Raw genomic sequence first — 21,451 nt, 5'->3', positions numbered from 1 at the left:
TCTGATCTAGAACTAATCTAAATCTTTCCCTGATCCTTTCACAGTTGGCTTTTAATTTACAGAACCAAAATATTGATGAGGATGTGACTTATACAATTTCTAACTAGTAAGACTCCATTATGCATAAATTGGACATTAGCAAAATTTAATACTCTTGCGATTTAAAGGACATGATTTAAAAAGTGAAAAAAACAAGCCACAATATAGAGAAAAATTTGAATATCACGAATCTGATAAGAAACCTGTATCTAGAATAAAGAACTACTATGATTCAATCATAAAAAGACTTCAATTTTTCTTAAGTCATAATCCAAGCTAGTAAAGGATTATGATAACAAAGTGACCTGTAAATAAAAAAGGAATTTCACGTTCAGACCCAGGATGATACAACATGGAATATAAAAGAAGGGATAAGTGGATATAGGAGGAGAAAGAAGGCAGTGGCAGGAACCCTATACTATAAAAGGCATCTTTGTAAAAGAAAAAAAAAAAGACAAATGAACTGAACAATCTCCTCAAAGAAGATACAGAAATTGACATCAATCATATGAAAAGATGTCCAACATCGTTAGCCATCAGAAAAAGACAACTCAGAACCACAGTGAGGTATCACCTCACAACCACCTGAGGGTGACTTATCATCGAAAGAACAGATGAGCGTCAAGTGTTGGAGAGGATGGCGAGCAATCACAGCCCACAACGATCGATTGTCCAGGAAATGGTGCAGCCGCTTTGGAAAACAGTCTGGCAGGTGGGCGGTCAAATAGTGAAACAGTGTTACGGTGTGACCCAGTATACACTCAAGAGAAATGAAAACGCATATCCAAAATGTGCTCGCCTTCAGCAGGGCGTCCAACCGGAGCCGCCCGCCTCCCGGAGGGATGCCGACCCGCTCCTCCCGCGCCCCCTCTGGTCTCGAGGAGGGATGCAGGTGTTGCGAGAGGAAGGCTGTTCCTTGGCAGGAACCCTGAACCCTTTCCACAAAGAGTGTCACTAGCTTCGTTTAAAAGGATTAAAGAGGGGGTGGCCCAGTTGGTTAAGCCTGTGACTTCAGGTCAGGTCATGATCTCGCGGTTTGGGAGTTCGAGCCCCGCATCGGGCTCTGTGCTGACAGCTCTGAGCCTGGAGCCTGCTTCGGATTCTGTGTTTCCTTCTCTCTCTGCCCCTCTCCCACTCATGCTCTGTCTAGAAAGAAAAGAAGAAAGAAAGAAAGGTATTAAAGAAGCTGCGGGGAGCCTGAGTGGCTCAGTAGGTTGAGCACCCAACTCTTGTATGATCTCACAGTTGTGAGTTCAAGACCCACATCTGGCTCTGTCCTGACAGCATGGGGCCTACTTGGGATTCTCTCTCTGCCTCTCCCCCCCTCCTCCTCAAAACAAATAAATAAATAAACTTAAAAAAAAATAAAAGTATTAAAGAAGCTGAAGTGCTTAGACACTGGGGGATGCACTAAAACTGTTGGCTATTGTAATGTTTCTTATCCCTAATTAATTAAACATTGGCATTGATGGCCAGGGGTTCTGAGCGGCTTAGGGGAAAAGTCGGGGTAAATAAAAGTGCTTTGAGATTGAACTGGGCACCCAGCTGGCTTACTCTTATGGATCAAATGATTACTAACATTAATGTATTGCTTATTAATGTAATGCCAGGCACTATGCTGAGTGCTTTATATGCATAATCACCTGAAATTCTCTCCACTCAGTGAATTCTTCCTTTAGAAGTAGTAAGTAAGAAGAAAATAATAGTGGACTCGAACCCCTTAGAGTAATCTGAGTTGGCAGCTTGAATAATAGAAGAGGACAAAGTTCAGGGAATATTAAAATTAATCCCACGTTTGTAAATCTTGATTCTCATTGCACTGTACTGCCTCTTGCTGGAAAACTAGGGGGCTAGAAAAGTAGTAAATGGTTGATCCTGCTACAGATGGGATGCCTTATTTTTTTTTTAATTTTTTTTAATGTTTATTTTTGAGACAGAGACAGAGCATGAATGGGGGAGGGGCAGAGAGAGAGGGAGACACAGAATCAGAAGCAGGCTCCAGGCTCTGAGCCATCAGCCCAGAGCCCGACGCGGGGCTCGAACTCACAAACCGTGAGATCGTGACCTGAGCTGAAGTCGAATGCTCAACCAACTGAGCCACCCAGGCGCCCCCTTATTTTTTTTAATTAAAATGTGTAAGAATGGAAAAATACTTTCCCTGGACAAGAGGGAATAAGAATGGAAAAAAAAAAAAAAGAAAAAAGATCCACAGTACCGTGGACACATCAGACCCTGTGTTGCCGACTCTGGGCTTGGCACTTTGCATGCTTTTCTCCCTCCCACAAAACCTGGAGTCAGCTTCTCCTGGTCCTTCACCACACCTTAGCATCCGTATTTCCAAAACCCAGTCTCCTCCTCCTAGCCATGGCTTCCCCAGACGTGCCCCATACCTACGATCTCAATGAATGGCCAAATCTTATCCTTGCCATTAACAAAAAAAAAGAGAAGAAAAATCCTCCTGAGCATTTTATTGGCATTTTGTGGAAGGAGTTTGGATGAGGGCGGCTGTGAATTCATAACACCGACCCCGACAAGTTTTTGCACACCCTGGGGATAAGGGAGACGTTGGCCTGGATGTGAGGAACAAAACGGCAAATGAAGGGTGTGTTTACCTTGGCTCTTAGAAAAGAAAGAGCTCAGTTCATCCTGGGCCTGGCCCTGAGTAGGGAAAGGATTAATAGAGGCAGGGAGAGAGAAAGGACCCTCAAGAAGGCAGCAGCTGCTTGGCGGGGGGCAGGGAAGGCCAGCACACTGGGAAACGCTCAAACCGAGTCAGTGAGTGATCTCCAGAGGGCGCTCGGCCCCACACTCAGCCCTTTTTTTCCTGATCTTGTAAAAACAGAAAGAAAATTACAGCTGAGCAGATTCACTTTCGGTTTCCAAACCCAGTGAGCGAGGCCTGGGAAAGAACCGCCTCTGGGGCCGAGGCCGCCCGAAGAGGAGAGGAGGAATGGAATGTGTTCCCCCCGTCCTTTAGCCTTCCGGAGAAAGGCTAGACCCCTTACAGGGCAAGGCAGAAGCCCAGAGAATTTACCCCAAGGGGCAGCCTGGTCCTGTAGAGATGGAGCTCTTCCAGAACCTGTATGAGACCCCCGCAGACATGCTGTCCGCCTTTGTGGAGCGGAGCCTTCAGCCCGAGGGGGACTGGAAGGAGGAAGTGAAGGATGCCTGGCAGAGGATCGAACGTTTCTTCAGGGATCGATGCTTCCATGATGAGCTGGTTCTAGACCAGGAAGTCAGAGTGTTAAAGGTGGTGAAGGTGAGCCAGGGGGAACTTGAGTGGGGGACTTGAATCCCAAGCCCTGTGCTTGGAAATCATGTGACCTTGCGGGAGAGGTTATTTCATCTCTGGAAGCCTCATTACCCCCACCCCCCACCCCGTCTTTAACCTAGATTTGTTATAAGGAATAAATGAGTTAAAGTGTGGGTGTAGCAGGATTCTCACAGAGAGAGTCGTGACACCCAGGCTTTTCTTTACAGGAAGCAACTTTATTCGTGCTGTCACTGATCAGTTGGGTTCGTACTGGAAGAAGTGAGCCCCCAATGCCACGTGGCGTAGTTTTTCATATATTTTTTACTTCTTTGTCTCCCATATATGGTAACACACAAACGTGTAGTCTGGTTGAGTGGTTTCATGTTACAAGGTTGTGAGGGATGTTGTCATATATGCCTATAGCCAGGTTACCTTAAGGTGTTTTTTCCCCCGTAGGGAGGGGACCCTACCGCGTGGACAAGTGCTTTTAAACAGGAAATCATCCTATAAATCTGAAGGATGGTAAGGGATGATGATGGTTATTTGAGATCAAGCTGGTTGCCAGGGTGGCAGGAAAAATATGGCTAAGCTTGCTGTCTCTCTCAAAATAAATAAATATTTTTAAAAAAAAATCTACCTAGCAATTAGGAGTACTTAATGGATTAAACGGACTGACCATGTAATTCAACACTCCCTTATATCATGGTTTTTCCTGGAAAGTACTAAATTGTAATACAACTTTTAACATACCACCCTAAGTCAAAAGTGCCTTGACCATCAATCAGGCTAGGTTTTGCTAATTTCGCTAGATGAAAGATATCTATGAACCTAAAAAATAATAATAAAGTAGCCAATTACCTTACCAGCAAAATAAGTTTATTCACGAAAAACAAAGAATGGCAACTCAACACAGGCCAGCTATGCAAAACCATAATAAGCAAGTCCCACCGCAAAGTAGATGAGGAACTTACCGGAAGGAAGAGGAAGGTGGGCGGGATTGTTCTGAAGGAAAAGCTGGTCAGAGTAATGAGACTTTCTCATTGGCTGAGTTGCAGAGGTAGTCGGTTCCTTGCAGAAAATGCAACATGCATCTTTTGGGGGGGGGGGCGGGGCACTGCAATTGATGTGTCTGTTTACAATTCTGTTGGGGTCTGTAATTGACAATTCCTGCAATTGATATTGAGTGGTCCCGCTCCTCCTGCTGGCCTCCCCCTCTGGCCTCAGACCCCATTTTGTGAGGTTTCCCTTAATTTTCATATATCTAAAATTTACTTAAGTAAATCAGGCTTTGCCTTGGAGGTGGTATGGCTGCCAAAGGAAGGACCCGCGGCTTTAAGGAATTTTTTTTTTTTTAAGAATCTTTAAATAAAGAGTGGAAACCAAAGAGTCAGGGGTGTCACCAGCATAGCATGAGCTTCCAAAATGGAAATCAAGAATTACAAACTCTAGTTAAAAAGATACAAACTTTGCACCGGGCTCTGCCTGTTCCACATAGCTGAACTTCCTGGAGGGACTGTAATGTATGCTTTCAGGACAGAAAACCCAAAAAAAAAAAAAAAAAAAAAAAAAAAGAACCAGAAATGGGACACATATTCTCTGAAGGGTGGGATTGAAAGTGTTCAAGTATTTTAACATATGTCGCAAAAAGAGCTCTTTCATGAATTTGAAAGTGCTGTGTTTCCATTGGAGATGCACGTTGCATTTTCTACACGCCATTTATGTTACTTCGAATACCCCTGCCCTGAAGTTCCCATTCTCACTTTTAGGGCTATGTGTCAAGTGGAGACTATTTGAAGAAGAAGAAGAAGAAAAAAATCACTTTCCCTTTCCCTCTTGTTCTCTCAATGATCTTTATTTCCAGAAGTTTCAATACTCCTGGAATAACTATGTCCCAAGTATTTTGAGCTGTATCAGAAATGCCTAGAACAAATGTTTATGGAGTTAAACGCCCTGTTTGGATAAACACTGGTAAACCAGCAGCTGCAAAAAGGACACATGTTGGTAATGAATGTTTCTGTTTCTATGTGAGGAGGAAGGAAGAGGTTACATTGCACTAATTCAACACTTCCTTCTCTCTGCCTTTCTGGACCTTGGTAAGCACTAAACTTTCTAAGTTGCATCTAGTTTTCCTGATTCCGTCTATCTATATGGTGGGGAGAGTACTGTGACTTTCTTGAGTTAAATGTACCGATACCATTGGATTTCCTACCATGAGTCATCTAGAGAGTCTTCTGGGACCAGCAGTAACTTTTGCAAAGATACCCCCTGCAGTGCTTGATCACGGCCGTCCTTTGACATCTATATTCTTCCTTGTACTATTCTGTTTCCTCAGGTCAAGGAACCCAGTGCCAAAATCAAGGCTACATGGGAACCTGAGATCAAAATTACCTCACAATTTTAAAAAAATTTTTTTTCACATTTATTTATTTTTGAGACAGAGCTTGCACAGGGGAGGGGCAGAGAAAGGGAGACAGAATCTGAAGCAGGCTCCAGGCTCTGAACTGTCAGCACAGAGCCCAATGTGGGGCTCGAACCTGTGAACCTCAAGATCATGACCTGAGCTGAAGTCGGTTACTTAACCATCTGAGCCACCCAGGCGCCCCAGCCTCATGTGATTTATTTTTTTTTTAATTTTTTTTAATGTTTATTTATTTTTGAGACAGAGAGAGACAGAGCATGAGCAGGGAAGGGGCAGAGAGAGAGGGAGACACAGAATGTGAAGCAGACTCCAGGCTCTGAGCTGTCAGCATAGAGCCCGACGTGGGGCTCGAACTCAAGAACTCTGAGATCATGACCTGAGCTGAAGTCGGCCACTTAACCATCTGAGCCACCCAGGTGCCCCAGCCTCATATGATTTAAAAAAAAAAAAAAAAAAAATTTTTTTTTTTTAAGATTTATTTATTTTTGGTAGAGAGAGACAGAGCACAAGTGGGGGAGGGGCAGAGAGAGAAGTAGGCATGGAATCAGAAGCAGCCTCCAGGCTTGGAGCTGTCAACACAGAGCCGGACAAGGGGCTCGAACTCACTGGCTCAAACTCACAAACCGTGAGATCATGACCTGAGCCTAAGTCAGATGCTTAACCGACTGAGCCACCCAGGCGCCCCTCATGATTTTTTTTAACGTTTATTTTTGAGAGAAAGAGAGAGACAGAGCGTGAGCAGGAGAAGGGCAGAGAGTAAGAGAGGGAGACACAGAATCTGAAGCAGGCTCCAAGCTGTCAGCACAGAGCCTGATGTGGGGCTCGAACCCATGAACCGCGAGATCATGACCTGAGCTGAGGTCGGACGCTTAACCGACTGAGCCACCCAGGCGCCCCGTGATTTTTAAAAATTATACAAGTAATTTCTGGCACCAACCCAGATGAAGTAAGGCTCTTACAAACTCTCACACAAATTATAGCTAAAACTCTGGGCAGACATCAAAAAACAAGTGTTTAAGAACTCTGAAAAGTAAACAACATTAGGCAGATTTGGGACCGAAGTCAAAACTCAAATAACAAGCTATAACAAAGGTGGTTACAGTGGAGCAAACTAGCAGTACATGGAACAACATGGATGGATGTCAAAAGCACTGTGCTCAGTGAAAACAAAAAGCCGGCTTCTAAAAAGTCCCATACAGTACAATTGCCTTTGTGTCCTTCTTGAAATGACAGCATTATGGAAATGGAAAACAAATTAGTGGTTTCTAGGGTTTAGAGATGGGGGGGCAGGTGGTTAGGTCTCTAAAAGAGCAGAAGGAGGAAATACAATGAGATAGTTCTGTATCCTGATTTCAGTGGTGATTGTAGGAATCTACGCATGCATAAAATGTCTTAGAACTATATGCCTTGCATCGATGTTGATTTCCTGGCTATATTTAGATAAGGTGTGATCATTGGGAGGAAACTGCAGACCTGTCTAAACTATTTTCCTGCATACCTGTAGTTATTTCAAAATAAAAATCAATTATTGTGCGGGGGAGAAGGGCCAGCCCCCTTCCCTGCCTACTGAAGGAGACCCCCAGATCCCCCTTCCTCAGAGGACATGTTCATTTCAGCGCTGTTTACCCAGCCAAGGAGCAGAGACAGCCCCTCAGACGTAGCAACAACCCCCGGAATTTGGGAGTCTTTATTTTTCTTTTAATGTTTATGTATTTATTTTTGAGAGAGCGATAGAGGGTGAGTAGAGGAGGAGCAGAGAGGCCGACAGAATCCCAAGCAGGCTCCACGCGTTCAGGACAGAGCTCGATGTGTGGCTCAAACCCACAAACCGTGAGATCATGACCTGAGCCGAAACCAAGAGTCAGACGCTTAACCGACTGAGCCACCCAAGCTCCCCGAAATTTGAGTCTTTAAAAATAACATTCCCCAGGACAGGGGAACAAATAAATAAACTTCATTTAAATATATATATATTTATACATAAGTGTGTGTGTGTGTGTGTGTATATATATATACATACATAAGTATATATATACATAAGTGTGTGTGTGTGTGTATATATATATATATATATATATATATATATATATAAACTTAACAACATATATAACATTCCATAGGACAGTGGCTGCCTTTCCACACTTTGGCAGAAGAGGACACATTTTCTCCTCCTCTTGTTGAGGTTTCTTTTGACCAAATATTAAGAACATGTAGTTTTCTAGTTCATTCCCTGCAACTGCATCGGCACTAAGTAGGGGGAAAGGACAAGGCAGGAGGAAGATCATTTGCAGGTGAACTAAGGGCAGGCAGGACTTTCCGTCCTTAGTCCCCCTCCAGTAGGGGGACCCCACCTCACTTTGTACCGGGATTTCGATGCTTGTCCATGACATCTGAATTCCTTTTCCCTGCTTCTTTCTTTTCCAGGAAAGATTTATTTAAAAAAATTTTTTTTAATGTTTATTTAATTTTGAGAGAGACAGACTGACAAACAGAGCGTGAGTGGGGGAGAGGCAGAGAGAGAGGTGGGGGGAGACGCAGAATCTGAAGCGGGCTTCAGGCTCTGAGCTGTCAGTACAGAGTCTGACGCGGGGCTCAAACTAACAAACGGCGACATCGTGAGGCACCCCCAGAAGGAGAGATTTGCGATGCATCTTTCAAGGTTACTGCTGTGCCTTGTTCTATGAACACATATGTTACCTACACACTGGAAATTCCAGCATCCCTGCATACCCACACATCCACACACACAAAGTCCAAAAAATGTATTTGTGCATATGCACACAAAACATATGTACGAAATACATACGTACAAGTATGGTTGCCTAGGCCAGAGCTGTCCAATAGAACTTTCCCAGTGATGGAAATGTTCTATACATGTGCCCCCCAATGTAATCATCACTCTCTGTGGGCGGCTGTTGAGCACTTGAAGTGAGGCTGGTGTGACTATGAAACTGAATTTATAAATTTCATTTCATTTAAATTTAAGTACCCACAGGGGCACCCGGGTGGCTCAGTTGGTTGAGCGTCTGACTTCAGCTCAGGTCATGATCTTACAGTTGGTGGGTTTGAGCCCCACATCGTCAGGCTCTGTGCTGACAGCTCAGAGCCTGGAACCTGCTTCGGATTCTGTGTCTCCCTCTCTCTCTCTCTGCCCCTCCCCCACTCATACTCTGTCTCTCAAAAATAAACATACATTAAATTTAAGTAGCCACACGTGGCTCTTGGCTACCATGTTGGACGGCACGCAGTTAGGCATCGAACATCTCTGGAATGAGCTAGAAGAAGCTGGTAGCTGTGGGGGCCTCTGCAGAAGGAGCTTAGGGCCTGAGGTACAGGAGGGTTTTACGTTTCATTTATATTCTTTGAACTGTTTATCATGTACTTAATTTTTCTAAATGAATGAAAAGACGTGGTCGGCAAAGGCCACCATGTACGAAGGAAACCAGGAGCTCCTTTTGGTACCTGTGTAGACAGCCTAACATGAGGCCCCTGGCTTCACCCCAGCCTCAAAGCTTCAGTCCCCAGGGGAGGTGAAGCTCCAACATTACTGTCCTCCCCAGGGTGGATCCTCCGGGAAGGGAACGACGCTGAACTACAGCTCCGACGTGGACTTGGTCTTGTTCCTGAGCTGCTTCCCCAGCTTCCAAGACCAGGCAGAACACCGTGCATCTGTCATCAGTTTCATCGAGAAGAGACTGACTCAGTATGGCAGGAGCCTGGCCTACAGCATCACCATGGTCCCGCAGAGAGAGACGACCAGGGTCCCCCGCTCCCTGTCCTTCCACGTCCAGGCCAGGAAGAACAGTGAAGCCATTGGAGTGGATGTGCTCCCAGCCTATGACGCTCTAAGTAAAGACAACAATGGGGCGGGGCCAGAGAAACTAGGCCGGGGCCCTCCACCAACCTGGCCTTGGGGGAGGCTTGGGAAAGTGGAAGCCAGAGCGGGGAGAGTGGAGTTTGCCTTTTTTTTCCTGAAGGGCTGGGACTGGAGCTATACCTTGAAGATTAATTCCTTCCATAAACTCATGTGTTTCCATGTCCCGCTGCCGGGGAGCTAGGGAACTTCTGGATTCCCACCCAACCCAGGGAGGAGACTCTTCTCTGACCTTCTGGGAAACACCAGGGCAAGTAGGCACTTCAGGGTCTTTGGAGTTAGCTTGGAATCTTTTTCTTCATGTTTCTTTATTTTTGACAGAGAGAGCATGAGCAGGGGAGGGGCAGAGAGAGGGGGGGACAGAAGATCCCAAGAGGGCTCTGCACTGATAGCAGAAGCCCGACACGGGGTTCGAACTCATGAACCATGAGATCATGACCTGAGCCACAGCCGATCTCTCAACCAACCAAGCCACCCAGGTGCCCCTAGGTCGGAATCATTCTTAAAGACAGGGCTCTTGGGGCATCTGGGTGGCTCAGTGGGTTAAGCGGCCAACTCTTGATTTTGGCTCAGGTCATGATCTCACGGTTTGTGAGATCGAGCCCCAAGTCAGACTGTGTGCTGACAGTGTGGAGCCTGCTTGGGATTCTCTCTCTACCTCTCTCTCTGTCCACACACTCGCAAGTGTGTGCTCTCCCTCTCTCAAAATAAATAAATAAACTTAAAAAAACAAACAAACCAGGGCTCTTAGTGTCTTCAAATTTTGGCACTGAGACTTACTAACTATATGACCTTGAGCAAGCTATCTAACACCTCCAAGACTCAATATACCAGCCTGCCAAATGGCATAATGTCAGGTTGAACCATAGGAAATTGGCCACATTTGACCACGCTTGAGCCTCAAAAAGGGCACTCCCTATGGGTCCACTTAATTTTACCTGCTGCATGGAGCTGTTCTAAGGATTCCGTGAGCTTAACCCAGTGTCTGACTCATGCTAAGTCTTTGGTCAATGGGAGTTCTTTAAAATCTATGTGACTTTTGAGGGGGCCACCAAACCCTCTAAGCTTCCATTGGAAAATGGGAAACATAATGCTGTTCGTGCAGGAGACAATTCATGTCCACTGGATACCTCGTGGTTTTATTTCCCATCTTCCTCTCCTCAAAGAGTGGATTTTCTCACACAAGTTCTTTTGTCTCCCAGGAAATTTTTGCCCGGACTCGAAGCCATCTCCGGAAATCTATGAAGATTTGATAACCAGTGGCGGCCACCCTGGGGAGTTCTCGCCAAGCTTCACAGAGTTGCAGAGGCACTTTGTGAAAAGTCGCCCTGTCAAGCTGAAGAACCTTCTGCGACTGATGAAACATTGGTACCTGCAGGTGTGGGGCTGGGCTACCGGGCTGGGAGGTGCAGGGACAACAAGGAGGGCAGGTGCACGCTAGCATTTTTTTTTTTAAGAGAAAAAAATGGAAACAAGCCATCTCAGAATAGAGCTAAATAGGGACGCCTGGGTGACTCAGTCGATTAAGCATCCGACTTCGCCTCAGGTCACCATCTTGTAGTTCGTGAGTTCGAGCCCCACATTGGGCTCTATGCCTGCAGCTCAGAGCCTAGAGCCTGCTTCGGATTCTGTGTCTCCCTCTCTCTCTGCCCCTCCCCGCCTCTGTCTCGCAAAAAACAAATAAATACTTTTAAAATTTTTAAAAAAAGAATAGAGCTAAATAGTGTAGGCAGGTGATGTAATTGGAAACTGAATTGTAGGGAGTTGGACAGCATTTTGCATTATTGTGGCTGTTCTTTGTTGTTGCTCTATTCTGTTAACTTTTTTTTTTTTTTTTTTTTTTTTTACATCCAAGTTAGTTAGCATATAGTGCAACAATGATTCCAGGAGTAGATTCCTTAATGCCTCTTACCCATTTAGCCCATCCCCCCTCCCACAATCCCTCCCATAACCCTCTGTTTGTTCTCCATATTTAAGAGTCTCTTCTGTTTTGTCCCCTTCACTGTTTTTATATTATTTTTGTTTCCCTTCCCTTATGTTCATCTGTTTTGTCTCTTAAAGTCCTCATATGAGTGAAGTCATATGATTTTAGTCTTTGTCTGACTAATTTCACTTAGCATAATACCCTCCAGTTCCATCCACGTAGTTGCAAATGGCAAGATTTCATTCTTTTTGATTGCCGACTAATACCCCATTGTACATATATACCACATCTTCTTTATCCACTCATCCATCGATGGACATTTGGGCTCTTTCCATACTTTGGCTATTGTTGATAGTGCTGCTATAAACATTGGGGTGCACGTGCTCCTTCAAAACAGCACACCTGTATCCCTTGGATAAATACCTAGTAGTGCAATTGCTGGGTCGTAGAGTTGTTCTATTTTTCATTTTTTGAGGAACCTCCATACTGTTTTCCAGAGTGGCTGCACCAGTTTGCATTCCCACCAACAATGCAAAAGAGATCCTCTTTCTCTGCATCCCCGCCAATATCTGTTGTTGCCAGAGTTGGTAATGTTAGCCATTCTGACAGGTGTCAGGTGGTATCTCATTGTGGTTTCGATTTGCGTTTCCCTGATGATGAGTGACGTTGAGCATCTTTTCATGTGTCTGTTAGCCATCTGGATGTCTTCTTTGGAGAAGTGTCTATTCATGTCTTTTGCCCATTTCTTCACTGGGTTATTTGTTTTTTTGGGTGTTGAGTTTGATAAGTTCTTTATCTGATATGTTGTTTGCAATTATCTTCTCCCATTCCGTCAGTTGCCTTTTAGTTTTGCTGATTGTTGCCTTCTCTGTGCAGATATTCTCTTAACTTCTAACGCACCGTGCCTTGGTCACAGCCTCTTGGTTTCTAAAGGACAATTAAATGGTTCCTGACATGCACAAATGTGATTTTCCACAGGCTTCAGACCTCAGGCATTTCATACAACAGTAAGAAGAAAGCTACCACGTATCAACCTTTTTTTTTTTTAATTTTTTTTTAACGTTTATTCATTTTTTGAGAGACAGAGAGAGACAGAGTGCGCGCAGGGGAGGGGCGGAGAGAGAGGGAGACACAGAATCCGAAGCAGGCTCCAGGCTCTGAGCTGTCAGCACAGAGCCCGACGTGGGGCTCAAACCCACAAACCGTGAGATCATGACCTGAGCCAAAGTCAGACGCTTCACTGACTGAGCCACCTAGGCGCCCCGCTATGTATCAACCATTAATTGTCTGCCGTGGTCTATGCTGAGTGCTCTGCATATTTTTTTCTCAGTCTTTCCAACAGCACTGTAATGTATGTATTTTTCATCAGCCCCATTTCGGGGATGAAAAAGCCAAGGCTCAAGGGCTAAAGTTGGGCTGAGATTTGAACACAAAGGTGCCTGCCTGTGTGCTCTTAATCAACAATGCCACCTGGCTTTTTACAATAATAATTTATTTCATGGGGTTCCTGGGTGGCTCAGTCGGTTAAGCGTCCAGCTCTTGATCTCTGCTCAGGTAATGATCTCATGGTTCATGGGTTTGAGCCTCGCATCAGGCTCTGCACTGGCAGTGTAGGGGGTGCTTAGGATTCTCTCTCCCTCTCTCTCTGCTCTTCCCCCGCTCTCTCACTCTCTCTCTCAAAATAAATTAAAAACATTTAAAATAATAATAATAATTTTTTTCGTAATCATAATTTTCATAATAACAATTATTTTTTCTGATTATTTGTATGTTACATTGGGCTCATGAAAAATTCAAGTGATGAAAAAAAAGCATAAGAGAGAAGGCAAAATTTACATGAAATGCGGGGTGCTTGGGTGGCTCAGATGGTTGAGTGTCCGAACTCGGCTCAGGTCATGGTCTCACAATTCCTGGGTTCGAGCCCCACATCGGGCTCTGTGCTGTCAGCTCAAAGCCTTGAGCCTGCTTCAGATTTTGTGTGTTTCTCTTTGCCCCTCCCCCACTCATGCTCTGTCTCTCTCTCAAAAATATATAAACATTAAAAAAAATCTGTTAAATTTACATGAGATGCGTGAGATGATACTAATAACATTTTTGGAGACTATGCCTTACGCCCCTCTTTGTATCTGTGTTCACACAGCTCATGCCTGGAGCTTACTTAAGTGGAATCCTATCACGTGTACTCTTTCTATGGTACACTCTTTACAAAAACGCATTTGCTTACGGACCTTTGGAGTTGAACTTTGGGGACTTAACCTGTTCGTGTATTTTGCATCTTCTCCCATTGGGACATTTTCTTATCAATGGAAAGACCTTTTTGTAAATATTTACCATTATTTCTCATGCGTTGCAAATATTTTTACCAATCGACTGCTCCTCTGTGGACCTTAGTTATCTCGTATCTTTGACAATACAATTATTTCTAATTTTTAAACTACACAAACAGGGCTGACTTTTCTGGGTTGTAGTTTTTCTACCTTGCCGGCAGTGTGTAGGTGGTCTTTTAATTTTCTTCTAATATGTCTCATATACGTTTTTACTCCATTTGCAATCTATTTTGGTATTTGGTGTGACAGTGGGATCATCTTTATTTTCTTCCAAATTGGCTGACAGGTCGCGCCAGCATCATTTGTTGGATTATGCATTTTTTTCCCATTGTTCATCACCCTTACCGGTTGTTACATTTCTGTATCCACGGGGCACTCTGTTCTGTTACACTTGGCTACGGTTTATACTGACACCAAAAACACACCATTTGGGGGACAAGCGCTTTCTAAGTCATATCTGAGAAAACAAATACCAACCTCTCTGTTTTTCTTTTTCACAATTTTCTTGGGTCTCCTAACCATCTATTCCCGCATTTGAATCTTAAGATCATTTTTCTCCCACTAAAAAACACTAGTGGGATGCTAATTGTAATTACAATAAATGTCTAAATTAATTTTTGAGGCACTGAAAATTTCCCATGATTACACCTTCTCCATCTCTCAGTTTGTTCCGATTTTATGTTTCCAGTGTGTCGATGTGTTTTGGTTTTTAATTAGCTTCCATATACACTATATTATATTGCCTTCCCCATTCCGACTCACTGGCCCAGAAGGTCCATGAGAGGCCTCGGTTTCCTCTTTCGTTGAAATTTTGATGGCCCCAGGACATAAGCCATCTAGAGCCCAAGCTGCTGGGCTCGTTTCAGATTTCATGGATGTGCTACATAATCCAGATGTAAAATGGAGTTGACAAAATAGTTATTTTATTTCTTTATTTTTGTGCAAGCTCTATACCCAACATGGGGCTTGAACTCACCACCCTAAGATCAAGAGTCAATGTTCCACTGGCTGACCCAGCCAGGCACCCCTGAAGTCAACAGAATATTACCGGGACCTGGGAACAGAACTGGAAACTCCCAGTTGCCAGGGTAGCAATCTCAAAACCATTCTCTCTGTCTCTCTCCCTCCCTCCCTCTCTCTTTCCCTCTCCCCACCCCTCAACCCTGCAGTACTTGAAACCTAAATATCGAAACAAAGCATTGCCCGCAAAATACGCGCTGGAGCTACTGACCATCTACGCCTGGGAAATAGGTACAGATGAAAGTGAGAACTTCAACCTGGATGAAGGGTTTAGAGCCGTGATGGAACTCCTCATAGATTATGAAGACATCTGCGTCTATTGGACCAAGTACTATGATTTCCAAAATGAGACTGTCAGAATCTACATCAAACAACAGTTGAAGGAATGCAGGTGAGTATTACTTTCAGCTGCAAGGAATAGAAAGCCCAACTCATGCGAGTTTCAAAATAAGGGGAACTTACTGGCTTTTGTAACTGAGAAGTCCAAAGATGAATGAAGCTTCAGGTGTGATGTGATCCAGATGTTCACTATGTCCTCAGGGTCCCATTCTGTGAAATCTGCCCTTCCCGGGGGGGTTTACCTTGAAATTCAGGCTCATCTCTTCATGACTTCCATCTTTTCTAGTCTTCTCATCTGAACTCCTCCCTTCCACTGCAAGAGGGAGTACACCTTTGTCCTAGGATTCTAAGCAGAATCCCCGAGGCTCACTCTGATGGGGTTACAATTTGTAACCTAATCCAATCATGAACCGAGAACTTGAGCTTGCAGGAAGGCTTCCCTTCATACAAGCATGTACGATCCCATAGACTTGAGTGACAGAGGCCAGGATCCTAAGTGTGATGGAGATCCACTCCCTTTCTCTCTCCCAGGCCAGTGATCCTGGACCCAGCTGACCCTACCAACAACCTGGGAAAGGAAAAGAGATGGGACCTGGTGGCCAAAGAGGCTGCTCACTGCCTGAGGCAGGCCTGCTGTAGGAATGAAGACCCCAGCCAGGGCTGGCATGTACAGGTACAGTCACTGTCCCCAACCCCCAGGCATGATTCAATGATGACCGCATGTCAACTCCCCAAGAATCCCCTCAAGGGGCACCTGGGTGGCTCAGGTCATGATCTTGCGGTTCATGAGTTTGAGCCCCTCTGAGCTGTCAGCACAGAGCCTGGAGCCTGCTTCTGATTCTGTGTCTCTGTCTGCCCCTCCCCTGCTTGCACTCTGTCTCTGTCTCTCTCTCAAAAACAAATAAGCATTTAAAAGAGAGAGAGAGAGAGGGGGGGTTCAGGGCACCCGGGTGGCTTAGTCGGTTAAGCGTCCAACTCTTGGTTTCAGCTCAAATCACGATGTCACCGTTCATGAGTTCAAGCCCCACATCGGGCTCCGTGCTGACAATGCAGAGCCTGCTAGGGATTCTCTCTCTCCCTCTCTCTGTCCCTCCCCCACTCACTGTCTCTATCTCTCTCCAAATAAGTTAATACGTTTAAAAAATTTTTTAACGTTCATAAAAAAGAAAAAAATGTAAAAAAAAGAAAGAGAAAGAGACTTAATAGACGCAACCAAGACAGTCAGTGAGGAACACAGGATTTGACCACAGACAACCATACCAGTGGTGAAGGCCCCTGGGCACAGCTTTTCCTGCACCATCATAGCAGTCTTGGGTCTGAACACTACATAGGAATCCAGGCTTCAAAGCCCCGGACTGTTAGCTCATCTGAGAGCTAATCTCCCCAACCTGCCACTCCCAGAGAAACCTTGTTGCCCCTCCCACATGTCACATCCCTCGGAAAATTCTGAGGCTGGCCTCAAAGGCAGATCTGCGTAACCATATAACATAAAGTCCAAACCAGGATATTTTTGAGCAGGAGATGGGGTGAGGCTAATTATGCCAAGACAAGGCACATACACCTGGACTGCCCTAGACCAACAGGAACATCGGGTCACCCTGGATTAACAGCTGTGTCATGCATGATGCAGTGAATGAAAGTACCGTAGTTTTTATGACCACTACCCACCCTACTGAAAGATTCTTTAGGCTGCTCCCAGACTTTTGCCATCACAGTGAATATCCTTGAACATATGGCCCAGTGCCTGACATCTGTTAGGTTATTTAACCTAGAACAACCCTATGATGCACCTGTGGGGTAGGCGCAAATGTTATCCCTGTGTGACAGGTGGGGACTCTGAATAACGCCACACAGGAGGAGTGGCTCTTTGGAGAATGGTTGCCACTTGTTACTCTGATCAGGGTGAGTCACAGGACAGAGGGTGACCCAGTGGTCCTGTAAGCCTAGGGCGACCGAATGTTCTGGTTTGCCTGGGACAGTCCTGGTTTATACCCGTTGGCTGCGATAATCATCGATAGCCCCTTTTTCTACTCCAAGTGTCTTGGTAGGCGATACATCATATCATCGGTAGACAAGAAGGAGGATTTGGAGGCAACAGCCACGACCATCGCATATCCTTGTCTGCTCCTCCTTCCCTTCCAGCCGGCAAGAGAGGTCCAGGTGATGGTGAAAAAGACAGGAGAGGAGGCCTGGATATTGTCGGTGGACCCCTACAGTCCCATCTGGAAGATGAAAACGGAGATCAAGAGGATGTTTGGCCTCAGAGGGCAACAGCGTCTCTCCTTCCAGGAGCCGGGAGGGGAACGGCAGCTGCTCAGTAGCCAGCGGACGTTAGCCCATTACGGGATCTTCTCTAAGGTTAGCATCCGGGTGCTGGAGACCTTCCCTCCCGAGATCCAGGTCTTCGTGAAGAACTCTAGCGGCCAGAGCAAGCCTTATGCCATCCACCCTGACGACTCTATCTATGCCTTGAAAGAGAAGATTGAGGAGGCTGAAGGACCTTACGTGGAGGATCAGATACTAAAGTTCCAGAATCGGAAACTGAGGAATCACTGCAGCCTCTCAGACCTGCAGATCAAAGACTGTGACACCATCATGCTCATTAGGAGAAGCCACAGGCCCCTAGGAGTGCCCACGGTCGGGTTGTACATGATATAGACTTCTATGGCCCTCTTCCCCCACCCACCCCCTTCTACCCAGGCCACTGTGATTTTCTGAAGCATAAATATGAATAGACCCTTCCCCTGCGTGAAGTCCTCCAATGGCCCTATTACCTATGTAATAAAGTTCAAGTTCTTTTGCTTGGCATTCAAGGTCCTTGACAATTTAGCCCTTGCTTACCTCTTAATCTCTCCTCACCACTCTCAAAACACACCAGATGTGCCCAAACCCTTGCATCTCCAGAGCACTGAATGCCGGATCATACCTCCATGACTGTGAATCAACTATTCCTTTCCCCATGCTTTCGTCTTTCAACACGCACATCTCTAAGTCAATCTCCAAGTATGGACCCCAGACCAGCAGAATTGGCATATCCCCTGGGAACATCTTAGAAATGAGATTTCTCAACAACTATGTCGGATTCACCCGAGTCAGTTCTTGGTGGTGGGACTCAGCCATCTGTGTCTCAACAAGCCTTCCAAGTCATTTTCTGCCCCTACACCCAGGTCAGACCTTCCGTGAAAGCACTTGGGACCCTCATTGTGTTCCCATGTGGGATCATTAGTCTCCCTGATTTAAAGAGACTTGACAAGAGCCTTATTCCTGTGTCCCCGTGGTCTAGAATGCTGCTGGCCTGATGTACATGTTCAGCACGTACTTGCTGAACAAACAAACGAACCAAAGAATGACTTTGAATTCTTCCCTATTATCTTCCTGACGGTCTCAAGCCAGTTCTGTTTTGGAGACCACATGGTTTGGAATGCTCCCCCACCCGTCCCCCAGCTGCGTCTCATTCTTTGAGATTGCCCATTCTCCTCCATACAAGCCTGGTGCTGGAGTCGTAGACCATTCCATGCTCCTACCCAATAGCTTCACTCATCTGTCCAAACCTAACCACCCAAAGGAATCAGCTGACCCAGCATAGAATCCATCTATTGGCTTTACTTCGCCTATCAGATTTTGAGTCCTGGTGGGTGGGACCAGTTCCCAGTATAGTTAAATAAGGGTGAACATCTAAGCAGAAATGCAATCGGAACAGATCAGCCTCAGCTCAAGTCTACAGGTGAGTAAAAAGACACCCCTCCACGCAGACAATGGAGCACTGGAGCCACGCATAGCAAGAGAGAATCCAAAGTCCTTACACAGCCCCAGGGAGAGACACTGCGGGGGGGCTGTTAGACCTGCCCTTTTAAAAAAATCGGGCGCCTGGGTGGCTCAGTCGGTTGAGCGTCCGACTTCGGCTCAGGTCATGATCTCACAGTTCGTGGGTTCGAGCCCCGCGTCGGGCTCTGTGCTGACAGCTCAGAGCCTGGAGCCTGTTTCAGATGCTGTGTCTCCCTCTCTCTCTGCCCCTCCCCCACTTGCACTCTGTCTCTCTCTGTCTCAAAAATAAATAAACATTAAAAAAAAAAATCAAATCCCCCCCAACCTTTCATCAGTCTAAATTAAGCAGATCACAGCAGATCAGGTGTGCCCCAAAGCCTTGACTAAGATCTGCTTCTGCAGCTCAGTAAAATTCTTTTTCTCTGTTCTTCACTAAATTCATAGTTCCATGCGTCGACATGGCATTGACACCAAGATTCTCTACCACCATGATGTCATGGATCCCTATCCCCCCCCCCCCAACCCCGGAAGTTAGATGGAGGAGTAGGATTAACACCTTCTCTCCCGTTTTACAGGTGAGAATACTGAGGGTTAGAGGCATTCCACAAAACGCCCTTCCCAGTCTTTCCTGACTCAGTTAAGGATAATTCCATCCTTCCAGTTGTTAAACCCAAAGCTTCCAAGTGGTCCTTGAGTCCAGTCTTTGTCTCACATCATATTCTATCCATTAGCAAGACTTGTTTATATTCAAAATACATGCAGGGAAATGATGTCATGTCTAGGATTCACATTTAAATAACACAGGAGAGGGGTGCCTGGGCAGCTCAGACAGTTAAGCGTCCGACTTCAGCTCAGGTCAGAATCTCAAGGTTTCGTGAGTTGGAGCCCCGCATCCGACCCTGTGACTACAGCATGGAGCCTGCTTGGGATTCTCTCTCTCTCCCTCTCTCTGTGTCCCAACCCCATTTGCGCTGTCTCTGCCTCTCTCAGAATAAATAAATAAACTTTAAAAAAAAAAGTCAGACCATGTCACTCCTCTGCTTGAAACTCTCCAGTGGCTCCCCATTTCATTCAGAGTAAAAGTCAGGCCCAGTGGTCTTAAGATCCCATAGCATTTACTCCCCACCCTTTGCCACTTAAACCTCATCCCCTCCCACTCTCCCCCTTTGGTCATTCCCTTCCAATCATGCTGTCATTCCTCAAACCCACCAGGCACATTGATACCACAGGACCTTTGCACCTGCTGCTCCTGCTGCCACGAATGAGCCTCTTCCCTCTAGCATATATGTGGCTCACTCTTCGCCTCCTTCGTGTCTTTGCTCAAATATCTCCTTTTCAGGCCTTTCCAACCACGTCCTTTAAGATTGAACATCTAAACAGTCATACACGCACACACACCGGGTACCTCTTAACCTCTTGCTTTGCTCTGTTTTTCTCCTTAGCATTTCTCACCATCTTATTTACTATAAAATTTGACATAGTTATCCTGTTTATTCTCTGTCCCCACCATCAGAATGCAAGCCCTCTGCAGGCAGGGATTTTTGTCTCTTCACTGCTGTATCCCCAGCACCTGCCTGGCACGTAGTAGCTAATCCATATTTGTTGAATAAACGAATGAATGGCCAAGATTCGACTCCTGTCCAACTGTCCAGGCCCATCCCTCTCCTCTCCCCCTCCTTTACCTTCTGTGCCAACACATAGTTGACAGCTGAGTCCCTGGCACACACCGGGATCGTTGGGACTTTTACTTTGTTCTTGGAACGCCCTCTCCCTTCTGTCCGCGTCCCCGGTCTTTTAAGGCTCACACTGGACTCTCAGAGTCTCTTGTCCAGCTCCCCTACTGCTCTGGGAGCCCCTGGGACAGGAACTACATCTCATTGTCTTTTTAACACAGCATCTGCCACCTAGCAGGCATTCAATAGGTGTTTAGTGACTGAATCATAATATTTGCATTTACCGGGTGCTTTCTGTGCTCAATGCTCAGTGCTTCATCTGCACAACCTCCTAGGGGGTGGGTTAGCATTATTTTTTACAGATGAATTATGCGAGGGTCACAGAAGTTAAGAGTGTGGCGGGCAGTCTATTCTGCCGGACTCTGGGGTTCCCCTGGCTCACCCTGACCGACCACCAACCGACCGTGAGCAAGTCCCTTGTCTTTCTGAGCCTCATTTTTGTGTGACAAGAGGGGGTGGCCGGGCCGATGGATGCCATCCCACTCTGACCTACTGGGAGAGTTGCCTCCTCTGGGGCCAAACCCAAGCCAATTTCAGTTTCCAAACGTCATGAAAGGGAAACTCTAGAAACTCTAAAAGCTGAGAATCGAAACCAACAGCAAAAAGGTGGACTGGAAGCCAAGCATTTTAAGGTGGCCCCAGATCTCCCAGCTTGGCTCGCTGTCCCTCAGTGTCCTCGCCGCGGCCAGGGGTCTCCAAGAAGAGGAACCCAGGTCAGCCCAGACACCCTGGTTCCGTCTCCTCTCTGGTCCCTTTAT

The 21,451-nt window shown here is 45.8% G+C and overlaps 1 protein-coding gene across 1 annotated transcript; it reads left to right on the top strand.

Annotated features, from left to right (window-relative positions):
- Nucleotides 1–2,893: 2,893 nt before the first annotated feature.
- Nucleotides 2,894–18,003, top strand: LOC106978233 (2'-5'-oligoadenylate synthase-like protein 2). The gene is made up of 6 exons (XM_015075870.3): nucleotides 2,894–3,298; nucleotides 9,272–9,560; nucleotides 10,788–10,963; nucleotides 15,006–15,247; nucleotides 15,727–15,868; nucleotides 17,338–18,003. The coding sequence occupies exons 1-6, from the start codon at nucleotides 3,101–3,103 to the stop codon at nucleotides 17,851–17,853; spliced, it is 1,563 nt and encodes a 520-aa protein (XP_014931356.3). The 5' UTR covers nucleotides 2,894–3,100; the 3' UTR covers nucleotides 17,854–18,003.
- Nucleotides 18,004–21,451: the final 3,448 nt, after the last annotated feature.

The sequence above is a fragment of the Acinonyx jubatus genome, chromosome D3 (genome assembly GCF_027475565.1).
Source record: "Acinonyx jubatus isolate Ajub_Pintada_27869175 chromosome D3, VMU_Ajub_asm_v1.0, whole genome shotgun sequence".
Classification (NCBI taxonomy): domain Eukaryota; kingdom Metazoa; phylum Chordata; class Mammalia; order Carnivora; family Felidae; genus Acinonyx; species Acinonyx jubatus.
Note: the sequence above shows the minus strand (reverse complement) of the source record. Positions and strands in the feature narration are given on the sequence as shown.